At 44.4% G+C, this 23,633-nt stretch overlaps 1 protein-coding gene across 5 annotated transcripts in view; it reads left to right on the forward strand.

Moving 5' to 3' along the window:
• The window catches only part of YEATS2 (YEATS domain containing 2), a 43,608-nt gene that overhangs the window by 2,359 nt on the left and 17,616 nt on the right, over positions 1-23,633 (forward strand). For 3 of the 5 annotated variants that reach the window (XM_042885280.1, XM_042885281.1, XM_042885282.1), the window contains exons 4-17: positions 2,355-2,597; positions 4,176-4,291; positions 5,033-5,194; positions 6,864-6,975; positions 7,965-8,009; positions 8,973-9,159; positions 10,752-10,991; positions 12,810-12,968; positions 15,183-15,286; positions 17,551-17,658; positions 18,738-18,911; positions 19,984-20,242; positions 21,033-21,194; positions 22,703-22,815. In XM_042885280.1, the coding sequence (XP_042741214.1) occupies positions 2,355-2,597; positions 4,176-4,291; positions 5,033-5,194; positions 6,864-6,975; positions 7,965-8,009; positions 8,973-9,159; positions 10,752-10,991; positions 12,810-12,968; positions 15,183-15,286; positions 17,551-17,658; positions 18,738-18,911; positions 19,984-20,242; positions 21,033-21,194; positions 22,703-22,815 (2,184 nt within the window). Of the gene's footprint in view, positions 1-2,354; positions 2,598-3,977; positions 4,049-4,175; positions 4,292-5,032; positions 5,195-6,863; positions 6,976-7,964; positions 8,010-8,972; positions 9,160-10,751; positions 10,992-12,809; positions 12,969-15,182; positions 15,287-17,550; positions 17,659-18,737; positions 18,912-19,983; positions 20,243-21,032; positions 21,195-22,702; positions 22,816-23,633 lie in introns of those variants that run through there. The other 2 variants (XM_042885284.1, XM_042885283.1) reach the window with 2 other exon arrangements.

Consider the following 23,633-nt stretch of genomic DNA (forward strand, 5'->3'; position numbering starts at 1 on the left):
TCATCTCACCAAAGAAGAGTGGAAGTTGATGTATTTGGAACTTGCCAGGGGAAAAAAAATAAATAAATTCTGGAGTCATGAGCAGAGCCATGAAAGCATCCTCCCTGTTCCCAGGCAACCGTTCTGGTAACGGTGTGGTTAACAGCCTGAAAGCAGCAGTAAGACAGCAGTGAACCAAGGAGCTATCACAAAAAGATACAGCTGCATTAAGAAATGCAGCAGCAAAATTCCTCCTGGTTAACTCTCTGGTTAAAGGCTGTAGCACCTCTCCTATGAAGACAGGCTGAAGGAGCTGGGCTTGTTCAGCCTGCAAAAGAGAAGGCTGTGGGGAGGTCTCATTGCGGCCTTCCAGTATTTAAAGGCAGTTTATAAACATGAAGGGAATCAGCTTTTTATGCAGGTAGATACAGACGGGACGCTGGGGAGTGGTTTTAAACCAAAGGAGGGGAGATTTAGATTAGATATCAGGGAGAAATTCTTTACTGAGAGTGGTCAGGCATTGGCACAGGCTGCCCAGAGAGACTGTGGCTGCCCCATCCATGGAGGCGATGAAGGCCAGGCTGAATGGGGCCCTGGCAATGTGATCTGGTGCTTCATCTAGCAACTGGCAGCCTGCCTGCCGCAGGGGGCTGGGAGTTGATCCTTGAGGTCCCTTCCAAACCAAGCCATCCTGTGGTTCTAAGCACTGTGTCCTGAATTCCTGGTGTTGTGGCTGATGTGAGTTGCACCTCCAGTTTACTATTTATTTCAATTACCATTGTTTCAATCAGGGTGTTACCTGTTTTCCAGTAAAAACCTGCTCTGATATTGAAAACTGTACATGTCTGCTGAAAACTCAGGTTTCGCTTGAGTGCCTTGAAAATTTCTCTACCAAACAAAGGCTCTGAGCTGAGTTAGTGGCAGCCCTGGGCAGCTCAGGCATCCCTCCTCTGCCTTTGATTTTTTGTGGGTGGCTGAAGAATTTGATTTCGGTTCTGCTCTTTTGAAGTACTTGTATCCAGTGTCATCAAATGTCAGCAGGAGCCTGTTCTGCCCCCTGTTCCTTGCTTTGCCACGCAAGGTGTTTGTCTCTTTCCCTACTGAGTTTCAGACTTTCCTTAAAAAAAGAAGAAAAAAAAAAAAAAGTTCTATCATGTAGAGTGTTCATAAAGCTTGCTAGTGTGACCTTGTTGCATTTCTTCTCCGTAGTTGTTATGTGCTCCTGCCTCGTGTAACTGTGTGATTGATTGCATTTTAATTTATTTCTAAAACTCCTTGTTTACATCCAAGCTAAATCAGTTCTCTATTTTTAACTTGTTACTAGCATCTTTTTGTGTGGTTTTTAATGTGGCTTTCACTTCTTTTTGATTCTGTTGGCTGTGAAAGGTTATTTCTGCCCTTGGGAATCTTTGCAATTTAACTCTGTGTGGTTGCTACGTAAATACTTTGCAGATTTCCTTCTTGCCAGCTCCCAGTTTCTCATGTGTTTTCCTAAATACGAGCAGTTCCTCAGCCCAGTGCAGCTGTGTGTGGGGTGTATGGTTCATTATGGTTACGGTGGTTGGGTTTTTACTACAGATCAGTGAACGAGGCATTGGTCAGTTCACTGGATGAAGCAAGAGCAGAGTGGGTTGCTTACTGATTTATTTTGCACGTGCCTGGAAAACTGATAGGATTTCTCTTCTACAACTTCCAAAGCCCAGGTTCTGGTTTCAGAACTGCTAAGTTCTGAAGTTGTCTAAGTTCTGCTTGCTCATGCCCGGTGCCTGATGGGCAGCTGTGAGGATGGCTCCCTGATGAACACCAAAGCCCTGGGTGCAGGCAGTCCTGCTCAGGGCTGGTGTCTGTCTGCATGACACCTCCCATCAAGATGGCAGAAGTTGCAAGGAGAGCTACCAGTACATCCAGTGTGACAGCCTTTGGCTTCGTGGGCTGGGTCTGCCTGCTGCTGGCAGAGGGCTACCCCTGCTCACATTGGTTCTGCATCAAGTGGAGGTGACAGGGGAGCAGGGCTGGCCACTGTGAGCACAGGGAGAGTTGTGCAGCTGCATGGAGCAGGGCTGTTGGTGCCACAGAGGAGGGAAGCTGTTACGTCCTGGGCACACTGCAGGTGTTCGGGTGGCTGCAGCCCTCCTTGCTGCCACCAAGTGCATTTCTGGGAGCAGAAGGTCTGCAGGAACAGATTCAGTCTGGGATCCTGTTTCTGAAGAGCTGCTGTAAGCTTTTCTCTTCAGTTACACACTTTTTTTTCCTGTGAGGCAGGTGATGAGGTTATTGCTGATTATGTGTACGTTGACTTTTTGCTTTTTAGCTTAGCCTTGTTTGATTCGGGCTGCAGGGAAGTAATGACTGGTTGTGCCTGGCCTCTGTTGCAGGGGACCAGGTCATGTGATGCCACCATTCTTAATCACCCTTCCATCAAGAAGTTTCTGGAGTCACCCTCTCGCTCATCATCCCCTGCTCACCAGGGCTCGGACGCGCCGTCAGCCAACCACTCTGAGAGCGACTCTCTCTCGCAGCACAACGACTTCTTCCTGGACAAGGACAGTGGCAGCCTGGACGCGGATGAGCGGCTGGCAAACAGCCTGGACCAGAGGCAGAGCAGAAGTGCTGGCCGGGTAAAGTAAAGCAGTGGTGGTCATGTTGCTGTAGAGCCGTCTGGACTTGATGCTGCCACTGGAAGCTGCTCGTGTTTTTACCTGCCTTGCTGAACGTTTCTTACCCCCTCCAACTGCTTGCTCCCACTTCAGCTTGCCCTTGCTGTAAAGCTCACCCAAGTGCATGTGTCTGGGCTAGCCTTACACAGCAGGAAGGTTGAATGGGCAGCAGGTCAGCATTGGTGTTGGTGCTGCTTCCTGCTGCAGCCCTGGAGCAGGAGGTGTTGTGCAGCTCAAGCCAAGGGCTTTATGCAGGTGGAAGTCAGACTGGGAGGGGCAGAGCCCACAGAAAAGACCAAGGCGTGTCATTTCCTGCAGTGTTCTTAAGAATCTGATGTGGCTGCATGCAGTGGTGCTGTTGCCTGTCCTGAAGGGACAGAGTGGCTGTATCCCCAGAGGCTGGGTTGAGACTGCTCAATGCTGTGTAGGGAAAGCACACTGTCACAAATGGGCTAGCGTTTCTGCGACTGAACATCTTGCAATAATGTGGCAGAAAAAGAATTGACTCTGCATCCAGTGAGCAGCGTGTGACACCTTGCAAGCAGCGCAGCAGCCTGCTGAAGCCCTTCTCAGGGTTCATAGCAGGAAGTGGATACACTCTATGTGGACCCACCTGCATCGTGAGCTTCCAGACCAGCGTAGGTTGTTTCTGCACAGGGGGCTTTGGTGAAATAGCTGTGTTGTGTGGGTGTAGCTAGGCACTGCATCTTGATGGACACAGCACAGAGGTGGCAAAGGGACGATGAGGAGCAGAAGCCATGTTAAGCTTCCATCCTGCTCTTGCTCCAATCTGGGGCATTGCCAATGTGATGAGGTAAGGTCATCCCTCTCAAATCCTCTGTTTTCCATGTCACGCCTGTAGGACAGGTGCTCAGGGCAGGATAGGGCAGCAGTCCTTGGTGTTTAGAAGCTGCTTTATCTGGCAGGCACAGAAAAGCCTCTGAGATTGTGCTGCAAGGTTGCTGAAGCTAGTTTCATGATGCCCAGGTGTTGGGGTGGATCTGTAAGCTCTTCTGGGTATCAGTGATGTATTAAAGCTGGTTCTGTGTTTATTTATGTGGAGCTGATTCTTTTCCCAAACTCGGCCTTGATTCTTCACTGTATAGCAATGCTGAAGGCCCTCAAGGCAGCAGAAGCTGGAAATTGGAAAGGTTCAGGTTTTCAGCAGCTGCCTGTGGGAGACTGACTTGATTTCTGATGAGAGACAGAAATGATGATGCCTTGGCAATGCTCGATTTCCTTTGATTTTTCATTCAGTGCAGAGGTGTTGCTTTGAAACCCAGACTGGAGTCATAGTTCAGATCCGTGGCACTTTGTGTAACTTGCACCAGACTAAGCCATGCAGCATCCACATTGCTGGGCACAATGTCCTCGTTGTGTGCTGAATTGCTTACATGTGCCCGGAGAGCAGTGTAAGTGCAATGACTCACTGTTGGCCTCTCATCTACAAAATTTAACCAAATCTTACTTTCCTAGTGCCAAACAGAATAATGTTTAAGAGGAACATGTGTTTGCCTTATTCTTTTCTTCTACCCCCAGGACAGTTTGGGTGTTTCTAGCTCCCAAAAACCAGGACAACGGAATGCTGGGCTGTCAAACGATGAGACGTCACGGCTCTACGTGAAGAAAACAATTGTGGTGGGCAACGTCTCCAAGTTAGTATCCAGAGGCCTTGTGGTGGCCTTCGGTTCAGGATCAAGCAGAATAACAGGTTAAAACTAGGAGACAGATTGGGCTGTGGCAGTGTTTGTGTTGCCCTGGAATGACCGTACCCGAGGTTGCCCTCCCTGAGCTGTTTGGCTGGGGTGATTTTTAGGAAGCTGAAGGCAGGTCAGGGTTTTAACTCTCTGTCCTTGCACTGCTGATCAGTCTCCAGTTGTACAGCAATTAGCAAATGTTGGCTGATGAGACTTACTGTTAGGATTGTGTCTTGAAAAATCTGCCTAATCCTGGGACTGGAATCAAGTATGAATCAGATGCTTAATAGCAATATGTTAATATTTATGGTAGCAGAGTTGCTGATGTTCTGGACTGGTTTCACTTCTTGATACCTCACAAAAAGGATTTGATGATGTTACAGTATTAAAATTAAGCTTTCCTAATTAAGAAGCACAATTTTAAACAGATGAACTTCATATGACAGTTGTGCACTAGAATCAAGGGGAAATATTGAAAGTATGGTGTAAATTGAGGGGTTTCTCTTTTTTTTTTTTTTTTTTTTTTTTTTTTTTTCTCTGCAAAATCTGAACAGTTATAGAATATAGAATAAGAAGCAGAGGTGTACAGGGACAGGGAACACACAGGCATTTTACCTTCCCTAATTTTTTTTTTGCCTGATCTTTGCCAAAGTACTTCTGTCCATTTGAGATTTTTGTCTTGTTTGTTTGCTTTGCCAGGTACATTCCCCCTGACAAGAGAGAGGAAAACGATCAGTCGACCCATAAATGGATGGTGTACGTTCGAGGCTCTCGGAGAGAACCCAGCATAAATCACTTTGTCAAGAAAGTTTGGTTCTTCCTACATCCCAGTTACAAACCCAATGACCTGGTAGAAGTAAGGTAATAGAGAGTTCTTTCTGTTGTTACTCTGTCTTCATATTTGCCAAGCTTACATTTCCATGTTTCTTGACTCGAACTTGCCCTTCTTTTCCTGAATTTTCTCTTGCATATCTTACTTGGGCCTCCAGCTTGTCTTGATTTGCTCTTAGCATAACAGTAAAAATAAATCAGTTTTTACCTAAAATATCCTAACCACTTGTTGGATTTCCCTAGTGCCAAAAGCATTTGTCAGTTTCATTACACATTCTCCCTGTGAGGTGGTGTATCTGTATGCATTGGGCTGTCTGCTGTGCAGGTGGTGCTTGTCAAAGAGGAGTTCTCTGCCTGCCTCCCAGCACAGCGTGGAAGAGAAGTCTCAGGAAGCTGTCTGACCAGTAGCTGCTGTGCCAAACATGCATAGATCATTAAGTTTTGTCCTTTTCCCAAGTATTTCTCTTCCATACTGAGATCCGTGACGTTGACTTCATGCTTTGAGGAACCAATATCCCATCAGTATAAAGGTATTGGTGCTGCAGAAACAGGGCAGCTTCTCTGTCCTTTCCCAAGCTGTAATCAGAATTGTGATCTGTTGAGATCAGTGAGCTCGGTTCTGCGTCCACTAATGCAGAAAAATGCCCTGTCTGTTCTTCATTCTTGTTGCTTTGGACGAGGCAGTGGGAGAATACCTTCAAACTGCTTTGTGTTATGGTGAAGAAATTATTCTCTGGAGGATGGTCAGCTGCCTGTCTGGAAGAAAATGGGCGGACTGATAGCATGGCTACAGGATGGCAGCTTGATGCTGGCAGAATAGGGAGCTGCCTTTCAGTTAGCTTCAAAGACGTAGCTGAGATGAGAAGTGTCAGAAAGGCTCAGTAATGATTCTGAAGAGGCGATGCTGAGCAGCATGAAAACAATCTCCGTTGTATTTCTGGTATAACGCACTAAATGACTCTTGGCTGCTATCTTTCTGTGCCTTTCTCAGTTCCCAGTATCTAATGTCAGTACAGTTTCTCCTCTATTTTAGTCTCCTCTAGTGGATTAATTTCTTCTTGTCACTCTCATTTCTCACACTCACACTTCTAGTCCCACTCATTTCAGGGAACATTCATGTTCTGGACTAAAAATAGCATTTAAACCTCTTGTTTCATTGCAGAGGTGCATTTGAATTTACAAAAGGAAATATATTTTTTTAAAAAATCATGGTGGATTCCCTCTTTTCAGATTGGAGAATGACCCTGGTGGAGCTAGCTTTTCCTTGCAATCCACGTATTGTTTCGTTGGCTTTAGATCTCTTTCCTGCCAGATAGGGAACAGCAAGAAGAGATTGCAAAATGTTGCACTGAAAACTCAGCTTGCAACAGTGTCTTAGGAGCTGACTTAGGTTGTTTTGTTTGTTTCTGAAATTAATATTTTTTATTTGTCTTTACACAGGTTTTTTTTCATGTTTGTGTTCAATATTCTCTCAACCACCCATTACAGCATCTTCTCTGTCCTGTTGTTCAAAATAAAAGTAGGCTTTCAGCTGTCCACAGACATGACATTTTGTGATTGGATTGCATTCTCTCTGGCAAACAGCAGGCCTGAAGATAGCTTTAGCTGTCAATTAGCCAAGCAGTCTTTGGCTTTCTGAGGAAGAGGCTTTTGGAGGCTGAACCCTCTGTGCATGCATCATGTGAATCATTGTTTGCAGGGAACCTCCATTCCACCTGACCAGGAGAGGCTGGGGAGAATTCCCTGTGAGAGTCCAGATACACTTCAAGGATAGCCAGAACAAGAGGATTGATATCATACACAATTTGAAGGTATTTGACCTGAATGCTTCAGAGAAAGGCAATGAGTGAGCTCCTGCATAATCTAGAGTGTGCCTGTGTGCTTGTTCATGCTTCTGCCTCTCTCGAGTTTGTCCTACTGCTCTTTTGCATATGAATGGTTGTACTGGAGAATCAGAAGAGGTCCAGGAAAGCCTCTCACTTGCCTGTATTAGAGGCCATGCTATAGCCAAGAATCCCAGCTTTGCAAACAGACAACATTTACCTTTTGGTTCCCTCCAATATGAGGTTTTTAGCATACTCTCATTGGCTTAAGCCTGACAGGTCATTGCAGGGTCATCTATCTTTGGTAAAGTGACTGCTGTGTCCTTTCTGTTCCTTCTGCACTTGTGTGTATCAGCCACAGATTCTGCCTTTTGGTAGAGTAGGCAGGGAGGGGCAGGGATTCCTGTCCATTCCTTGTCTCCAGTCATTCACCTGTCCTGTGACATTCAGTAGGATGTGGAGTCTGCAGCAGTCCTGAAAAACTAGGCCATGCTTTTGTTTTACTTGTAATTAGCAGTGCCTGGCATTAGAGGCATTAAGTCCTGAGCTTGTTTATTTTGACGTGAGCCGCATGATTAGTTTCATTTAAACCCTACTTACTTGCAATAATGAATTTTCTGCTGCTGTAAATTCCTTGTTCCAGCCACGTGTTTGGGTTTCTTTTCTTATTATTTACTCATATTTAGGTGCTCCTCAAATGCTACCCTTAGGTTAAAAGGGCTGTCTCCCAACAAATGCCATTTCCCTCAGCTTTTCTGCTCCCTCCTGTGTCAGTGCAGCCCTGGGTTGTGGTTGGCTGCTTTGTAGAAGAGGGTCCTTAGCAGCACATGCATTTCTGACTCCGTGGTTTAAAAAAATGACATATTTCCGCTCAACCTCTATAGTTCCAATTTATTTTCGAGCTGTTTTGCTGTAATTTACAGTGCAGTGTATTGCTTTGCCCTTGTTAATCTGAGCCTCTTGCATTGTTTCCCCAGTTGGACAGGACTTACACCGGCCTGCAGACGCTGGGCGCAGAAACGGTGAGGCAGCAGGCGGTGGGGTGGGTGTGATAGCTGGTTCCATTGAGGGTGTTTAAAAAGAAATAAGATGCAGAGGACTAAGCACCGAGTCCAACTCATCTGTTTTCACAATTTCTGGAATGAAGATTTTGACCTGTTGCGATATAAAATGCTTGCGACACCCTGTGCGACATGACAGCGCTCCTTTTTCCATTTCTGGTTCAGGGAAAAAAATTTAACAAGTACTTCGCTTTGAGAACTTGTTTCTTTGCAGGGCCTCTGATACCGGATGTCTCACTTTCCTTTCTGATGTGCTGCAGGTCTCGTACATCAGGATTTAAATTTAAGATTTTGCCTAGCTGTCCTGCTGACATCTTGCAGTAGCTTAAGCACAGCTTCTGCCTGTGCCATCTTTTAGTAACCTTGCAAAAAAACAACTTTTAAAGCTGTAAATAAAATAAATGAATAACTCAGTCTGTTATATCCCTAAAGTGTGTCTCTTATTTTTCCCCTGTACTGTAGTAAATGGAAAAAATTTATTGTGGAGCTACATTATTCTAGTCTGGAGAAAGCATTAATGTGAGATGACCACATTACTCTTCAGAAATGTCTTTAAGTTTGACAATGTAGTAGTGGTGTTATCAAAATGCAAGTTGAGCTCTGTGCCAACCCCAAGGGATTGCCTGGGAATGGGCTCTGTGCTCTCACAGTGTTTGCTGCTCAGATTTCCCCCTGGATGCTGTTTTACTAGAGCAGCGTAGTGATGTGGGATTCTTGTCCTGCACCAGGTGCTCCTGGACCTCTGGGAAGCCTTCCTGAGATGAATGGGAGTTTTGTGCAGAGCTGGGGGGAGGGAGAGATAGGATTCCAGCCATTATGAAGTACTTGCAGTGAAAACGAAAGGCATGGCTGTTTTTTTTTTTTTCTGCTCTCTATACCTAACTACCAAATACTAATGTCACTGATTTCACCTGTTTCTGGAAGGTCGTGGACGTGGAGCTGCACAGGCATTCCCTTGGTGAGGAGTATCTCTTCTCCCAGTCTTCAGAATCGGACCTTTCTGATGCTCCAGCATCTTTACCACTGCCACTGAGTATCCCAGCACCAGTCAAAGCTTCTTCACCAATCAAACAGTTGCGGGACTCCAGCCCAGATGCTTCTGCTGACAAAGGTAAAGCAAATGGGTACTGGTGAGATATGAGTCCTTGGAACTTCATCTCTTCTGGATACCTTCTCCTAGTTGTTTTCTTGGCTTAAAGGGTATTTATTCCGTGCTCCTTGCTTGCCCCGGGTGGTTATTTTATTAGTGCACAAGGAAACACAATTCAGAAATTGTGACCGTTTGTTCTCGTTTTGTTTTTCAACTTGTAGTTTGCATAGTGGGCTGTTTTTCTAAAATTAGTGAATGTTGGCACGTGTGCAGCACATGCAGTTGGACAAAGGCTGTTTAATAGAACTTTTGCATTCTATTTTCAGAGAGCTGCTAGGTTTCTGCAGACTGTGTTATGTTTGATAGTCTAGTGGTGTGTTCAGTTATTTATGTTTGTTCCTAACATGAGGTGAGCTTGAAAAAAAAAAAAAAAATCTTCTAATATAACTGAGGTGTTGAAAGGACAGAGCAAAAAAGACAAAAAAGATGTTGTGTTTGTTTGCCTGAAGGATGGCATTCGTGTATCAGTCTGGTTCTCACCTTCCCTGAAAGGTCTGTCAGTGCAGTGCCCTGCAGCGTGCCTGCAGTTGATGCTGCAGCATCATGCGAATTGCCTGAAGCAAGCTGGGTGCTGGCCAGGTGGACACACTATTCTGTTTTTAAGTTTATGTGAAATAGGAAAAACTGCATCTCTGTTAGCATTTAACTTATTTTTCTGGAACGTACAATAAGCCTCAGTTCTCTGGGCTTGGAAAAAAAGAGTCTTTGATGGTTTGCGTGTTTTGATATGAGAAATTTGCTGGAAACAGCAACTTTGTATTTCTAAATATGATCAGATAACATGACTATATTCATTTTGTGATCTATCTTGATTCCTGTATTAAGGAATGACTGCAGTGCTGATGTTTTGCATGATGCATTCTGCCAGGGGCATTGTCATGGCTCTGCAAGAACGTCTGTTGTTTGAGTGCAGTGTTTTCTCATGGAGGCACAGCCAAAAAAAAAAAGGGGGAAAGGAAACAAATGTTAAATGCACAGGATTTTATCAGAGCATGAAGATATGCAGTAGCCGTAGAAGAGGGAGGAAGTGAACTTTCCTCCCATGCTGACTGACATAGCTTCTCTCATCGGGTTAATTGATCTCCTTTTACCTCAGGTAAGACAGATTCTTTATCCCAGGTCAAAGGCAGTAGTTGGTCTCCCTGTATTTTACTCCCAACAGATGTACTGAGGGATTTCCTGTGAAGGAAATTTTTGCCTTAGCTGTGCAGAACCCGGACTGTGGTCATGGAACTACCAGCAGCTTTTGGTCATTGGAGGGGCCTTTTCATAAGACACTGCACACTGGCTGGTGACCTACCAAAGCTGAACAGGCTGTGTATGATAGCATTTTGCTCTTTGGTTCAGGGACAGATCCACCAGGCTTGCTTAGGAGGAAATCCATTATCACCCTTTCTCCCTTTTCAGCACCTCCCACCAGCTGCTGTCTCCTTCTTTCCTTCCTTTGAGAAGGTATTTGTTGAATCCTAGTTATGTTTATGTAGAGAATCACAGTAAGGCATTAGGCCTCTCAACCTAAGAATTATTTTTCTTCTTTTCCCTGTTTTAATCAGGATTCCCTGGGAATGCTGAAACTGAAAGACATGCCACGTTTTATTCCCTGCCATCTTCGATAGAACGGACTCCCACCAAATTAGCCACACAGAAAGTTCCCTTTGGCTCTCATGGAAATTCAGCCTTTCAGCCCATTGCAGCTAGCTGTAAAATAGTGCCTCAAGGTCAGATTCCAAGCCCTGCAGAGTCGCCAGGAAAATCCTTCCAGCCTATCACCATGAGTTGCAAGATTGTATCAGGTGAATGTTAGTTTACATATCTGAGTGCTTCACTCTGGAAAACCAGAGATTGAACCAGTTGGACTTGTTTTGTGTCCTTTCCCTGCCTGCCTGTGTTTGAACATCAGGCAGTAGGAAACTAGAATGAGGAGCTAAACACACTTAGTAAGCGTGAAATGCTTTGCATCAAATCAAAAAAGGGATGAGAACTTTTCTTTCCCTGATAATGAATGATTTTAGGTATGAAGATTGTAGTCTTTAACTGGAGAGAAAGGCCTAGGCAAGGATGCTTCTTCCATACGTGCTGTTTGTATGTGGGAAGAAGCCATTCTTCTCCCTCCTTCTTCTGGACAGCAGGGATTGATTAAAAAGAACTTTGTTCTGATTATTGGGTGATGAATTTTCAACCTTGTTTGCTCAAATGGTCCATCTTGTACTTATGATATCTCCTCAAATGGAGTGACTTTGGTCTTCCTCTTCCAGAAGTGCACCCTTTGGATTAAATTTCCAACTCGCTGCAGTGAGTAATAGGGTGCTCTTTGGGTAACTTCTCAACCAGTGGTGGCCAAGGTGCTGTTTATTCACTTAGCTTATAGAGCTTTCCCGGCCTGGGCATGATCCCATCCACTGGAAGATACTTTGCATCAGAAAGTTTTTACGTGCAGCTCACTGTGTCACGTGTGAAGGTGGGAGATGACCTGCTGAATGTCAGAAAATGAAGCACCAGCTATCACTGTGTGTTTTCTGATCTGCTCCCATGTTATTTTTCTCAAGTATCAGGATGGTTTTTTGTTTGTTCTTAGATTTCAATATTTTTCTGTGACATCTTTTAAGTAGTAGTGATTTATATTTGAACCTATGCCTTGTGCTTTCTTCTTTCTCAATAAAATACTACTAATCTTCTAATAAGCTCTGCTGCTAATCTTCACTCTACTAATTCTTCTTTTTCCAAGCCTGTCCAGAAAGCAAGAAGTATAGTGCATTCTATCTTTCTCAATATCCTTGGATTATTCTCTGTTGGTTTTTGCTATTTAAATGTTTCTCTAAGCATTCCTCCAAGACTGCTGTCTGCTGAGAAGCATCACCCTTCCAGGTTCCAACAGCAGCTTATAAGACATAGGGATTATTTATACTCCATTTTAATAGTAAATCTCTGCCAAGAAAGCAGATTAAGAAGCAGCTGAAGTTTAGTTACTTGCTGCCATCTTGTCACTTTCTTGCCTGTCCTTTTCTCCACGTTTCTTGATTACCCCCTTGTGCATTTTTTTGCTTCTGTTTTTCTCTCTCTCTCCTGGCCTTCTTACCCCCAAGTTGCATATGTGCCTTCAAGGGTATCTGCTGTCATGAGAGCAGTGAAGAGACAAGATTGGCTTGGCCTGGCTGCTGGCTGCTGTTTCACGCAGCCTTTTTACATGAACTGTTTGGTCCTTGGCCTGGATGCCTGCATTATGGGCTCCTTGAGGGAAAGAGAGTGCATATCAAAGAGCTCAGCTCTCTTCCTTTATTTTCTTGGGTGGTCTGGACTTAACAGTGAGAATGATGTTAACCCACCTCAGAATTCAAGGATGGGCTAGCTGGCTTTCTAAGATCTCTTTGAACCCTGTTTGGCTCAATGGATAAACAATGCCCAGGATAGGTACGAGCTCTTATGCTTCACACTCCTTTAACTTCCACTTTATTCTTTCTCTCTCTTCTCCAAGCTCTGTGATCTGGCTTAGTCTTGGAAATGCATCCTCAAAGACATTCCTTCTCTAATCATTTGTTAACACACTACTACTGCTGTATTTTTGTGTTCTTACAACATTGATGAGATAGAAGCATTGGACTTTTTTTCTGAAGGTTCTCCAATATCGACCCCTAGTCCATCTCCGCTACCTCGTACCCCAACCTCCACTCCGGTGCACATGAAGCAAGGCTCTGCTAGCTCAGTCATTAATAATCCATATGTTATTGTGGACAAGCCTGGACAGATGGTTGGAGCAGCAGCCACAAGCACAGGTGTGTAGTGTGACCCCAGAAGGCAGAGTGACTTCATCTTACGCATTCTAGTTTACTGTCCCTTTCAAATGATAGTGTAATCATGGTATTTCGGTCTGGAAAGTTGGAACTGTGCTCAACAAAGAGAGAATGTTTGCTTGAGTGACCTGTAACACGGCTGAGAGTGTGTCAGAGTTGACTTCAATTTTATTTAGGAAACAGCACATAGTGTAAAAGTTCTTAACAACCATAAAAGAAAGGAGAGAAAGTAGTACAGACTGTGTGGTGAGTAGAGGTTTAAACACAGACAGTGCACAGGTGGTTGGGCAAGGACTGTGTCTTGGGTATGGGCAGAGAACACAGGGAGAATTGCAGCAGCTCACAGATGTGGTTCTGAGTCCAGTGCAGGAGATGTGACCCACAGCTCTGCGTTACCAGAGCGGGTGTTGTGACCAGTGTGTTTCAAAGCATGCTTTGTGTTTGTGTAGGTGTGTACTTACTGGCATCTCAGGGTAGTTCCTAGAACCAGCTGTTGAACTGCAGTGTCCATGTGATGCTAACTGTTCTTTGGACATGGCTGGAAAATGCCAAAAAATCCCTTAACGCTGCTGTCACACTGTGTCCAGTTTCCTCACAGAAGGAACTAGTAGAGAAAACATAGTAGTAGCTGAATGTTTTTAGTGTATCTGGGGGCTTTCCTGATATGTTGGTTTCACCAGTAGGGTTTTTGTTTTTCTTTTGCTGGTTTTTCCTGTTTCTTCCTTACCTCCAGCCTGACTCTGTTCTGCTTACATGGTTTGTTGTGGCTTGGTGACTGTCGTGTTCTCCTAGTAGGGAACTTTACATGGAGAATAGGATCTGTGGAAGCACCAGAGGGTATGAATATTCAAGTCCAAATGCTACTGAAGTGCACCTTCATGTAGTTTCCCACTACATCAGTGTGATATCAGTACAGACTGGCCTGAAAAAACTGCCTGCTGCCTCTCCCTTCCCTCGTGTTCCTGTCATTTCGCCCTGTCCTACACAAACCAAATCAGATGGGTGGCAGAGCAGAAAATTAGTGCCCTCCCCTCCCCTTATTTTTTGTTGTTGGACGCAGGCCCTGTGTGGAACAAGGGGAGTATGGCTTTCTGGCAGCAGCAGCTAGATAGGATTGAGTAGAAAGTGACATTTCAGACAAAATAGTTATTTTCTATAAAACTTTTGATCATATTTAAGAGGGTGACACCTGAAACTTCATGTTTTGTGGAAGCCAGCCTTTATGTATCCCGTTGTTTTGAGAAATGGTTGCACAGTTTACTTATAAATGTAGGTGCGAGTTACAATGCATGTGAGAGACTATAAACTTGTTCTTACTGTGGTTTTGGCATCTCTTTATCAAAAGAAGCTACAAAACCAGGCTAGTAGCAGTAACTGAATTGCTGCAGGGCAGCAGCTGTGGGTTGTATACAGCGCTGCTAATACAGAGCAAGTTTGTCACTGGCTTTTACACTCAGACCCTCACCTGCATAAGGCTGCAGGTGGGTACTGTGGCACACTTTCCAGGAGCAGACCCAGGAACCTCTCTTCATCTCTCTCTTCCAGTTCTTCGTCTTCCCTCCCTTCCTCTCATTACTCCTCACCCAGTGTGTCCCTTCTTTTCTGACCTTCCTCTTTCCTTCCATGCCATCTTCCTCAGATCCTTCTCAGTGCCATGTCTAAAGCTAGAGCAGGTTCAGAGGGTTTCAGGGCAGTAGAGGGAGCTACACTTGTGGCAGCAAGTTCTAACTTGGGAGCTTGTTTACTGTTGTCATTTCTTGTAGTTCACCTGTAGCCAATGCGGGCAGTCATCCAGGAGCTATCTTCCAATTTGCAACAGACAGCTCTGAGTGAAGAAAGAGCTGTGTGGGCTGCAGACCCTCCACCTGGGAGCTGTGCTGTCCTCCTGGAGCTGCAGAACCATGTGGGGTTTGGGGTCCAACAGGGGGAAAGTAGAAATGGGAGACCTCCAGTATTGAAAAATAGTCTCCTTTTTTATTCCGTACAGGTGATGAGAGACAAGGACCTAGTGTATTTGTAATGAAAAGTAGTTTGTTCTGTGCCCATGCCATCACCCACTGATGTCCCTCGTTATGTGCACCTCATGGACAATAGAGAGTTGAGATGAAATGCCTCCTTTGTGGTTAGAAGGGTGTCACGTTGAGTGGCACTGCTCCCTGCCCTGCCCTGAAGTCTGCCTTGTTTCCCAACACGCAGGGAGCCCCACCAGCAAGCTGAGCAACGTTTGTCAGGCCTCTCATGGGGCTGGGTCTCCTGTACCGAAGAGCCACGGGAGCAGCTTTGTGACCTCAGCTGTCAAGGTAATGTTCTTATGGGCATGCTTCCCATTAAAGGCACAGCTTTCAAAATGTCTCATCTGTCAAAAGACCTCTTTTTTTAGCAGACTAGGATCTGTTTCGCTCTGTTAATGACAATATATAATTAAACCAGATGTGCCTACTTCAAAAGCTCTACTTGGTTTATTATTTTATGCTGCAGCTGTTCCTAGCAGTCTTAAAATAGGTAATTTGCTGACTTTATAACTGCCTACGTTCAGAAAAATAATCATGCAAATAGCAGAGTAACTGAACCTGTAACCAGTGATCAATAGGGTTCACATTCTGATCTGCAAAGCTCAAATGGTACAGAGCTGATCTATCAGATAAAATCCTTCCCTGCACAAGATGTGGGAGAGGTATTTCTGACAGGCAAGCAGCACCAGTGAGCCTCTGCCTGAAAGCAGCTGCTGCTCATGGGAGCTATTCCCTGTCTTCGTGACTCAGGAACCTTAATGTTGGTTGTGGAGGGGAAGGTTTTCCAGTCAGCTTGCAGAAAGCAGATTGTTTCCCATTTGGAGCTGAAGTGCTTCCCACATCTGCTAAGAAAAATGTGTTGAAGATCGCTCTCTGAAGCGACTGGTTTGCAGCACTTTAACTGTCAGGTGCTGGCTGGCTGTTCTGCTTCCAAGAGCCTGTCCGTCAGCTGGGTTTTACTTAACTGTTAAAAGTCACTTGTTTTATACTGGTTTGGGGCTGTTCTTTTTGTAAGGTTTTAAATGAGTCAGAATGGGCATGTATCGTTGTAAGAGCTGCATTCTGTTGGATTCGGTTAAAATCTGAAGGTATTTAAAACAGAAGAAATCTTAACTTTGTAAGCAGATGTATTTATGTCCATACGTCTTCTGGCTAGTGGGAAGTTGTAATTTTGTGGTTTCTTTAAGAGGGAGGGATGTCTGGTAGTTCAGTGTGATGTTGTAGGTGGTGTTTCACTTAGTGCTTTTTATCTCTTCATTGCATGCTGGTTTCCTCTGTATTTTTTTTTTTTAATGACTTAAACCTGCATTTCTTCAATCACTTGAACATGACCAGTATGCATGGTGCTCTTGAAAGGGCTGGCCTTGCCTCTGACCTTGTCTTCACTCCTCCTCCTGTTTGCTGGCAGTGGTTTGCTCTTGCTCGCCACATAGCTATGCAGCTGATCTGGTTGGAAGCTCATCTGTTTTCACCTGTCTGCATTGGCACAGGAAAGGCAGGAGTATTGATTTAATGTCTTGAGGATTTTTTGGTTGTGTTCCATCCCAAGGATGGACTAAGCAATCATGAAACCGCAGCCATAGATTTCACGCTGATCCTAAAGTAGTACAGTTATTTTAATTAAACAAAATATAACTGTCCCATAATTCCTCAAATGCATTGGACTCTCTACAACCACAGATTCAAAAATGAAAGATGCACCATTTTGTGGGTGTGAGAATGTGGTTTATTCCATTAGATACCCTCACTGTCAGGGCCAGTCTGTGACTGGGAAGACTGTGCTGCCATCATCCGAGATGATTTTGCTTGCAGATTTAAATTGAACTTTTTTTCCCTCCCTTCGTGCCTGTTTCTTTTTGGATACTCATCTCTGAGGTTGCACACAAAACTGTGCAGTAGTTGAATTTGGCAGGGTCCTCTGGAGGTCATCTGCCCAACTCTTGCCCAGGTTGCTCAGGAACGTGTCCAGTTGGATGCTGAGTATCTCCAGTGTTGAAGAATCCCCAGCCTCTCTAGGCAGCCTGTTCCAGAATTCAATCACTACTTTAAAAAAAAAAAAAAAACACAACAAAACAACTTATGTTTAAACAGAACGTGTTGTATTTTAGTTTGTGCCCATTGATTCTTGTCTTGTCATTGCACAGTATTGAACATTGTCTGACTCAGTCATGTTCTCACCCTCCCATCAGTATTGTGTCCCTTGATTAGATGCCCACTCAGACTTGACTTTAACGTGCAGCTATTAGCCTGCCTCAGTGTTACAGCTCAGAAATGCTTTGTATAAGAAGCTGGTGGGGGGCCTGTCTGTTTCTTTCATTTGTGTATGATGTGGTAAGAAACAGTTACTGCTGTTGGAGGTGTAAATTGACAATTTGCTTCATATGTTGTATTAAGTATGTTACATTCCTGTGCATTAAGTGTTTTTGGAAATGGTTTATTTGTACAGGTAATTCGGAATTGCCCAAATTGTCCCTGCCACCCACTATTAGTAATCTTTTATTGCTTTTGTTGGACATTTCACCAATCTTTGTGCCACATCTTCCTATTTGCAGCAGGAGGATTCCCTGTTTGCCACCATGCCACCTCTTTGTCCCATTGGGAGTCATTCCAAGGTGCAAAGCCCCAAATCAGTCACTGGAGGACTTGGAGCTTTTACAAAGGTATTCCTCTTGGCATTTGTGCCTGGACAAGGAGCCTAGTTTTACCATTTTGTGCTGCCACAAACCGTGTAACTTCAGTGCATGTGGAGCTTACTGGAACCAGTGTGTCTTGCTGCCAGGAGCTCTCTAGCCCCTCTCTAAAGATGAATCTTGATTTCTTTTCCTGTGACTCTGCTGTTGCTGTGATCTTTCCTTTCATTATCTCCTTCATCCTTTCTTGTTCTTCGAGTCACTGTTGTATTGAAGCTGATACCTTTAAAGGCTTTATTTGGTGAGCTACCATATAAGTAAACAGTAGTAGATCTACCTACTTTTACATTTTGTAACAGTTTCTTACAAAATGCTGTGGTGATTTCTGAGTGTCAGATATGTTGCCATTTGTGAGTAAGTTTCCTTAGAAGTTACCACCTTGAATTTGTTCTTGGTAATACTGGGTGAAGTGAAAGGTGAAAGAGTGTTTCCTAGCAGTTACAGAATCCACAGCAATCTGGTGGGGGAAAAAAACACCTGCCAAACCAAGGGCCTTTCTTAAGTTGCTGATCTCGATGATTAGATTTATGGCTTGTCCCAGATAAAATCATACCGTGTTGAAATGTACACAAGAAAATAATATAATCTGTAACCAGTTACAGTATCTATACCTGGTTACAGTATCTACAGCTATAATATCAATTATAATTTTGCAAGGTAGAAAATAAGGACGTTTTGGGCAGGGAGGTTCATAGGTATTTGAAACCTTACAGTGTTCTGTCTCCCTTCTGAGATGCAGGATACCATTAGTAGGACTGAGTACTTACAGTACTACTGGAAATGTCTGTGATGCTTTAATTTCTGTGAGCATCTTTCAAAGTGGGAACGCTGGCTTAAGTACAGGCCTCCTCACACGCTTGTGTGCTGGGAGTAGCCCTCACAATAGGATCAGTTAAAGTTCACCTGGTGCTGTGTGAGAACCGTGTCTGAGTTACTGTTGTGTGCCTGTTCCTGCAGGCAGGCTGTTCCAGAAATGATTCCCAGTGTCTTAGTTGTTTGCTTTTTGTTTGGCTTTTGTTTTGTGTCAACTTTATTATGTTACTTAATAGGTGATAATAAAGCAGGAGCCAGGAGAGCTGCCCCAGCAACCCCAGGTGTCAGCAGCAGGGCCGACCACGCAGACCTCTGTGCAGCAGTATGTCACAGTAAAAGGAAGCCACATGTTGGCCTTGTCACCGCAGAAGCCAGCTGTGAGCACGAGTGAGGGGACAGCACAGTCCAAGGTATGAGGCACTTGGGCATCTTTGGTTGGCTGTCAGCCTACTGTCTTGCCTTGTAACACCTCGTGTTTCTCCTGTGGCCACGGGGTTGGTTGTGCCTCAGGCACAGGCAGCAGTACTCTGGGTAGCAAGTTTCCCATGTGCGGTTAGCTCATGGTGTGCTTACCTCTTGCCCTCGTGAAGAGAGCAGCATACGCAAACGCTACTGCGTGTCATTGCTTACAGAAAGCATTTCCTACTCCTCTCTAGCCCTTTGCAGCAGTGAGGAGGAGGCTTGTTTTGAACTGGATCCTGACAACCCAGAAAGTTGGCTGCCGTTATCAGCTTTTGCTGAAGCTCATCCAGGTCTCTCCATAAAAGGAAGTAAATTCTTTCCTTGGACAGCAGGCCTGCAGCAAAAAATAAAAGAGCGGGACAAACAGGGAGTAGGGGTGAAGACTGGTCCAGAGCTAGCATAAGGTTTAAGTGGTGCTACGCGAGTGGTTACGGAACTGATTTGACAGGGGTGATGCAGCATTGTGAGGATTGTGAAATTGTGTGCTGACCACAATGGACTACATATGGAGGGTTGAGTTTTTCGTAAGTACGTATTTGCATTGCCCTTTTTACTGCCTTATTTGCCTGTTTGAGCAGGTATGCAAACTCTGCGTTTGCCTGCAGATATATCAACACACAAATTAAAGCACTCTGCAGATTCTAATTTGAGGCCATGGTTTTCCCAGGGAGTTTGTTCCCATGAATGAGCTGAAATTAAATCTCTGGATTTCCACCAAGGCAAGCTTTATCCTTAGTTGGAATTATTCCATTGCTTGTGTATCAGAGAAAAATGAAGTTGCCCTGTGATTTGAATGTATTTAATCTTTTGTGAGTACTCTGAAATCCTGGCTGTGTTTAATAGCTTATTGCTCATTACCTGGGGTTGGCTTCTTGCCAGTCCAATTTTGATTGGGGATAAAGAACCTTATACACAAGTAGACCTATACAAATTGTCCTGAAATACCTAGAGGTGAAGGCAGCGTACCAGTTAGAACTTGAGTGGTTGAGTGTCACATCATGCAGTGCTTCTTTGTTGCAGGCTGTTGGTGTTCCAGTTGGCTCTGCTTTACAGTCAACAGTGAAGCAGGCAGTGGCTATCAGTGGTGGCCAGATACTTGTGGCAAAGTCTGGTTCTTCAGTGGCAAAGGCTGTTGGTCCAAAACAGGTTGTGACTCAAGGCGTAGCCAAAGCCATCGTGAGTGGAGGTGGAGGAACAATTGTAGCTCAGCCTGTGCAGACTATAACGAAGGCACAAGTTACTTCCACAGGTGCTCAGAAAAGTACATCGCAAGGATCAGGTAGAGTGATTTTGCACCTTGTTAATGGCTCACTGTGGTTCTGTAATGATTCCTTCACATCTGAAATAATTGTGTGATGGAAAAACTTGAAAATGAATAGAAAGATCGATAGTGTGGTAAATGTTAACTTGTTATCTGCAAGAGGGAAGGATGCACAAGTACAATACAGTATGCTCTCTCCAAGGAGCAGAGTACTTGTTTCTGTGTTTCAGTTACATGGGCAGTGGGTGTTTGGGGTGCCCTGGGATGTGGAGATCAGCAGGATGTGCTGGGGAATGGGCTGCAGACCTGATGAACTTTCACAAAGCCAGATCTTGTGCTCCTGTCCTGCCCAGCGCTGTGGTCCTTAGATGCTCAGGGGGCCCCACACGAACCCAACAAAAGCTCAACTGTTCTTACTGCATCTCCCATCTTGCTCAGTGCCTGCAGTTAAGGGAATTTGGGCAGAAGCATCCAGCCTGCTTCTGCATGCAACTGGCTTTAGCTGGGCATGTTAGCTCAGACTCTGGGCTGTTTGAAATGTGCTGTGTGGCCTGTAAACTTAAGCCAGCAGATTCCACCACTGTATTTCTTTGGCCTGTGACCTGCAGAGGTTTCACTTAATCTTCTTTTTTCCTGGACCTGTTCAAAGTGTCTGCATCACTGGTGGATTTTATCTGCTGTTATGGCAGCTAAGCATGGTTTATTGAAGGCTAGATATGTGGGACTTCCAGAGCTTTCATTCTGTGCAGATTTCAATGCATGCTGGCCTCTTCAAGGAGTAATTTTTTTTTTTATTCCTTCTTTCTAGTGATGGCTACACTGCAGTTACCAGCCACCAACCTGGCAAACTTGGCAAACTTACCACCGGGCACCAAACTGTACCTCACCACCAACAGCAAGAATCCTTCTGGCAAAGGAAAACTGCTTCTCATACCCCAGGGAGCCATACTGCGAGCCACAAATAATGCTAGTTAGTCTTGCAGGGAAATCTAATGAGTTAAATAATGTAATCACTGCATAATTAATGTTTGCTGTTCTTGCTATAACATGTCCTCATACTGTGAAAGCAGTAACAGAAGGAAGTTTCTTTGTTCACAACAACACAGCGCGTGGAGCTTTTTCAGCCCGGATTGCCTTCTGTTTTAGATGGTACTACTTTACATGTAGAGCTCCCAGTATCTGTCTTTCTGTGCTGAAAGTAGTGCAGTTTTTCTCAGAGCTCACAAAGAAGGATTGCCTTTCACTCTACTTTGATAATGTAGAATTCTAATGTAGAACTGATGCTGGTTTGAATGCAGTTTTGAAAGCTATTAGTAAGTCATGGAATGAGACCCTGAAAAACAAGAAACATAAACTAGCTCTGAGAAGGACAAGATAACTGTATCTGGAATAAGAGAAATAAATAGATTTCAATATTGATAAAAGGTTTGATTTCAAGCTGTTGACAGCAGCAGAAATAATTTGTTGTTAATAGAGTGAAAGCAAGTTTGATTCAAAACAAGTTTCATGCTTGCAGGTATTGTGAAATACCTGGAGAACAGCGTTGCTGAAATTGTCCCTAGGGCTGATACATCTTTTTTTAATAGTGTGCTGTTGCTATAGGAAATGTTTTATGAGCCTTCTCTGGAATGCTCATCTTTGAGGCTGGGGTAGATGGACTGGGTGCCGAGTGTTTGCTTGCAAGTCTCCATCTCTGATGTGAGAGATAATCAGCTTATTATGTAAGAAGGTAAACACCAGCAGCATAGTAGCAGAGTGTCACTGAAAACATGGGTACTGTTGATGATATTCTGGGCTGTACTCATGATGGGAGCCTCTTCGCTTAAGATTTAGATGGCAGTCCAATCTTAACAAGTAAATGCTCTCTCAAGCCTTGAGGGAGAGCAAATAGTTGTGATTTATGACAGAACCATAGTGCTTTTCAACCTTAGTTTCCTAGTGGGAGACTACAACATGTCTGTGTCCATTCTCTTCCTCCTGGAGGCAGAGCAATATCAAAACGTTGTGATTCAACACCAGTTAGAGTCCATGATCCACTCTGTGTTAACAAAACTGCATTGGAACAGCAAGCAGAAGTAAAATTAAGAAGCCAATGGGATTTATTGTGTTTTCAGGGCTTTTGCTGTAGATTCAGTACCTGCAAAAGACTGACAGAAACACTGTATATCTCTTGTACAGCATTTTCTTTGATAGAAACTTTACAACAGCCTTGAATGAGCTTTCTATGTCCAGTAGTCCTCATTCTCCCCATGTCTCCCTTTATTCATTGCATTTGCTGAGCTTTCAGAGAGCACAGCAGCACATCTGAACTGTGCTGTACTGAGCAATTATGGTATTTATGCCTGTGTGTATTCAGCTACACAGCATGCTGCAGCAAGCATCTTGCAGGCTGTTTTCAGGTATTTGTATGTACAGGAGTACTTCAGCAACTGGCGCTGTCTGGTTGCAGAAGAGCAAAGCCTTCTGTTCTGGTTGCAGGTCTCCAATCTGGTGGCTCTACAAATAGTGGAGGAGGAGGAACCCAAAGTACAAGCAGTAACTTGTCACAGCACCTCACCTATACATCCTACATCCTGAAGCAGACACCCCAGGTCAGTGGCACAAGCACTAGCTGGAGCAGATGCACATTTCAGGCTGCCCTCTAGCAAGCTGTGCTGTTTTCTCCTCTGTCAGGCACAAGTTACTATTAGTACTTGTGCATCTCTGCCCTTTGCCTCCCCTTACTGAGTAGCACCCCTCATCGCTTGGCTCCTTGCAGACTGAGAAAGTAGCATGGAATACTTTTTCATGGCAAGCAGTGGGTGGTGTTGAGAGAGGAATAAAGAGCCTGTGGTGGCAGGGGAGCAAGGGTCTCCAAAAAAACAGGTGACTTGACAAAGATAATATAGAAGAGATACCTTGAATGGTGGGTTGTGGAGGAGTTGTAGGAAAGCTGTGCAGACAGGAGAACAAAGGTGCTGTTTGAGAGATGAGAAAGGAAGAGAAGTGACTAAAGAGAAGATCATATGAAGGGATCTGTGCATGACAGCGAGTGAATGAAGGCTTTGAAGAGGAGCAACTAAATAATAATGTGAAACAGAAGAGGAGGCAAGGCCTCAGATTGTTAGGAGTGTGCCTCCAGTTCTAGCTGTGATTTCTGCATGCTGAGTTCTGAATGTGTAGCGCCTATAGCAGAAGTAAATACATTTTGAAGTGAGGAAATAACACTGTTTTGATTTCTGCTTTTTGCCTAACCCAACAGTAGTCTTTCTGATCTTGCAAGTTAAGTAGCATTTGTCACAAAGAATAAACCTGAAGAGCATGAAATGTGTTAAATTATGGTGCTATGTAGCTGCCTCTGAGGACAGCTTTTTCACCCTTACCCTTTTCATCAGAGAACCTTCTGCACTGGGAAGGCTGTGCCCAGGTC

This window comes from Lagopus leucura, unplaced genomic scaffold (genome assembly GCF_019238085.1).
Source record: "Lagopus leucura isolate 7727_CA_CO unplaced genomic scaffold, USGS_WTPT01 Super-Scaffold_100049, whole genome shotgun sequence".
NCBI lineage: Eukaryota > Metazoa > Chordata > Aves > Galliformes > Phasianidae > Lagopus > Lagopus leucura.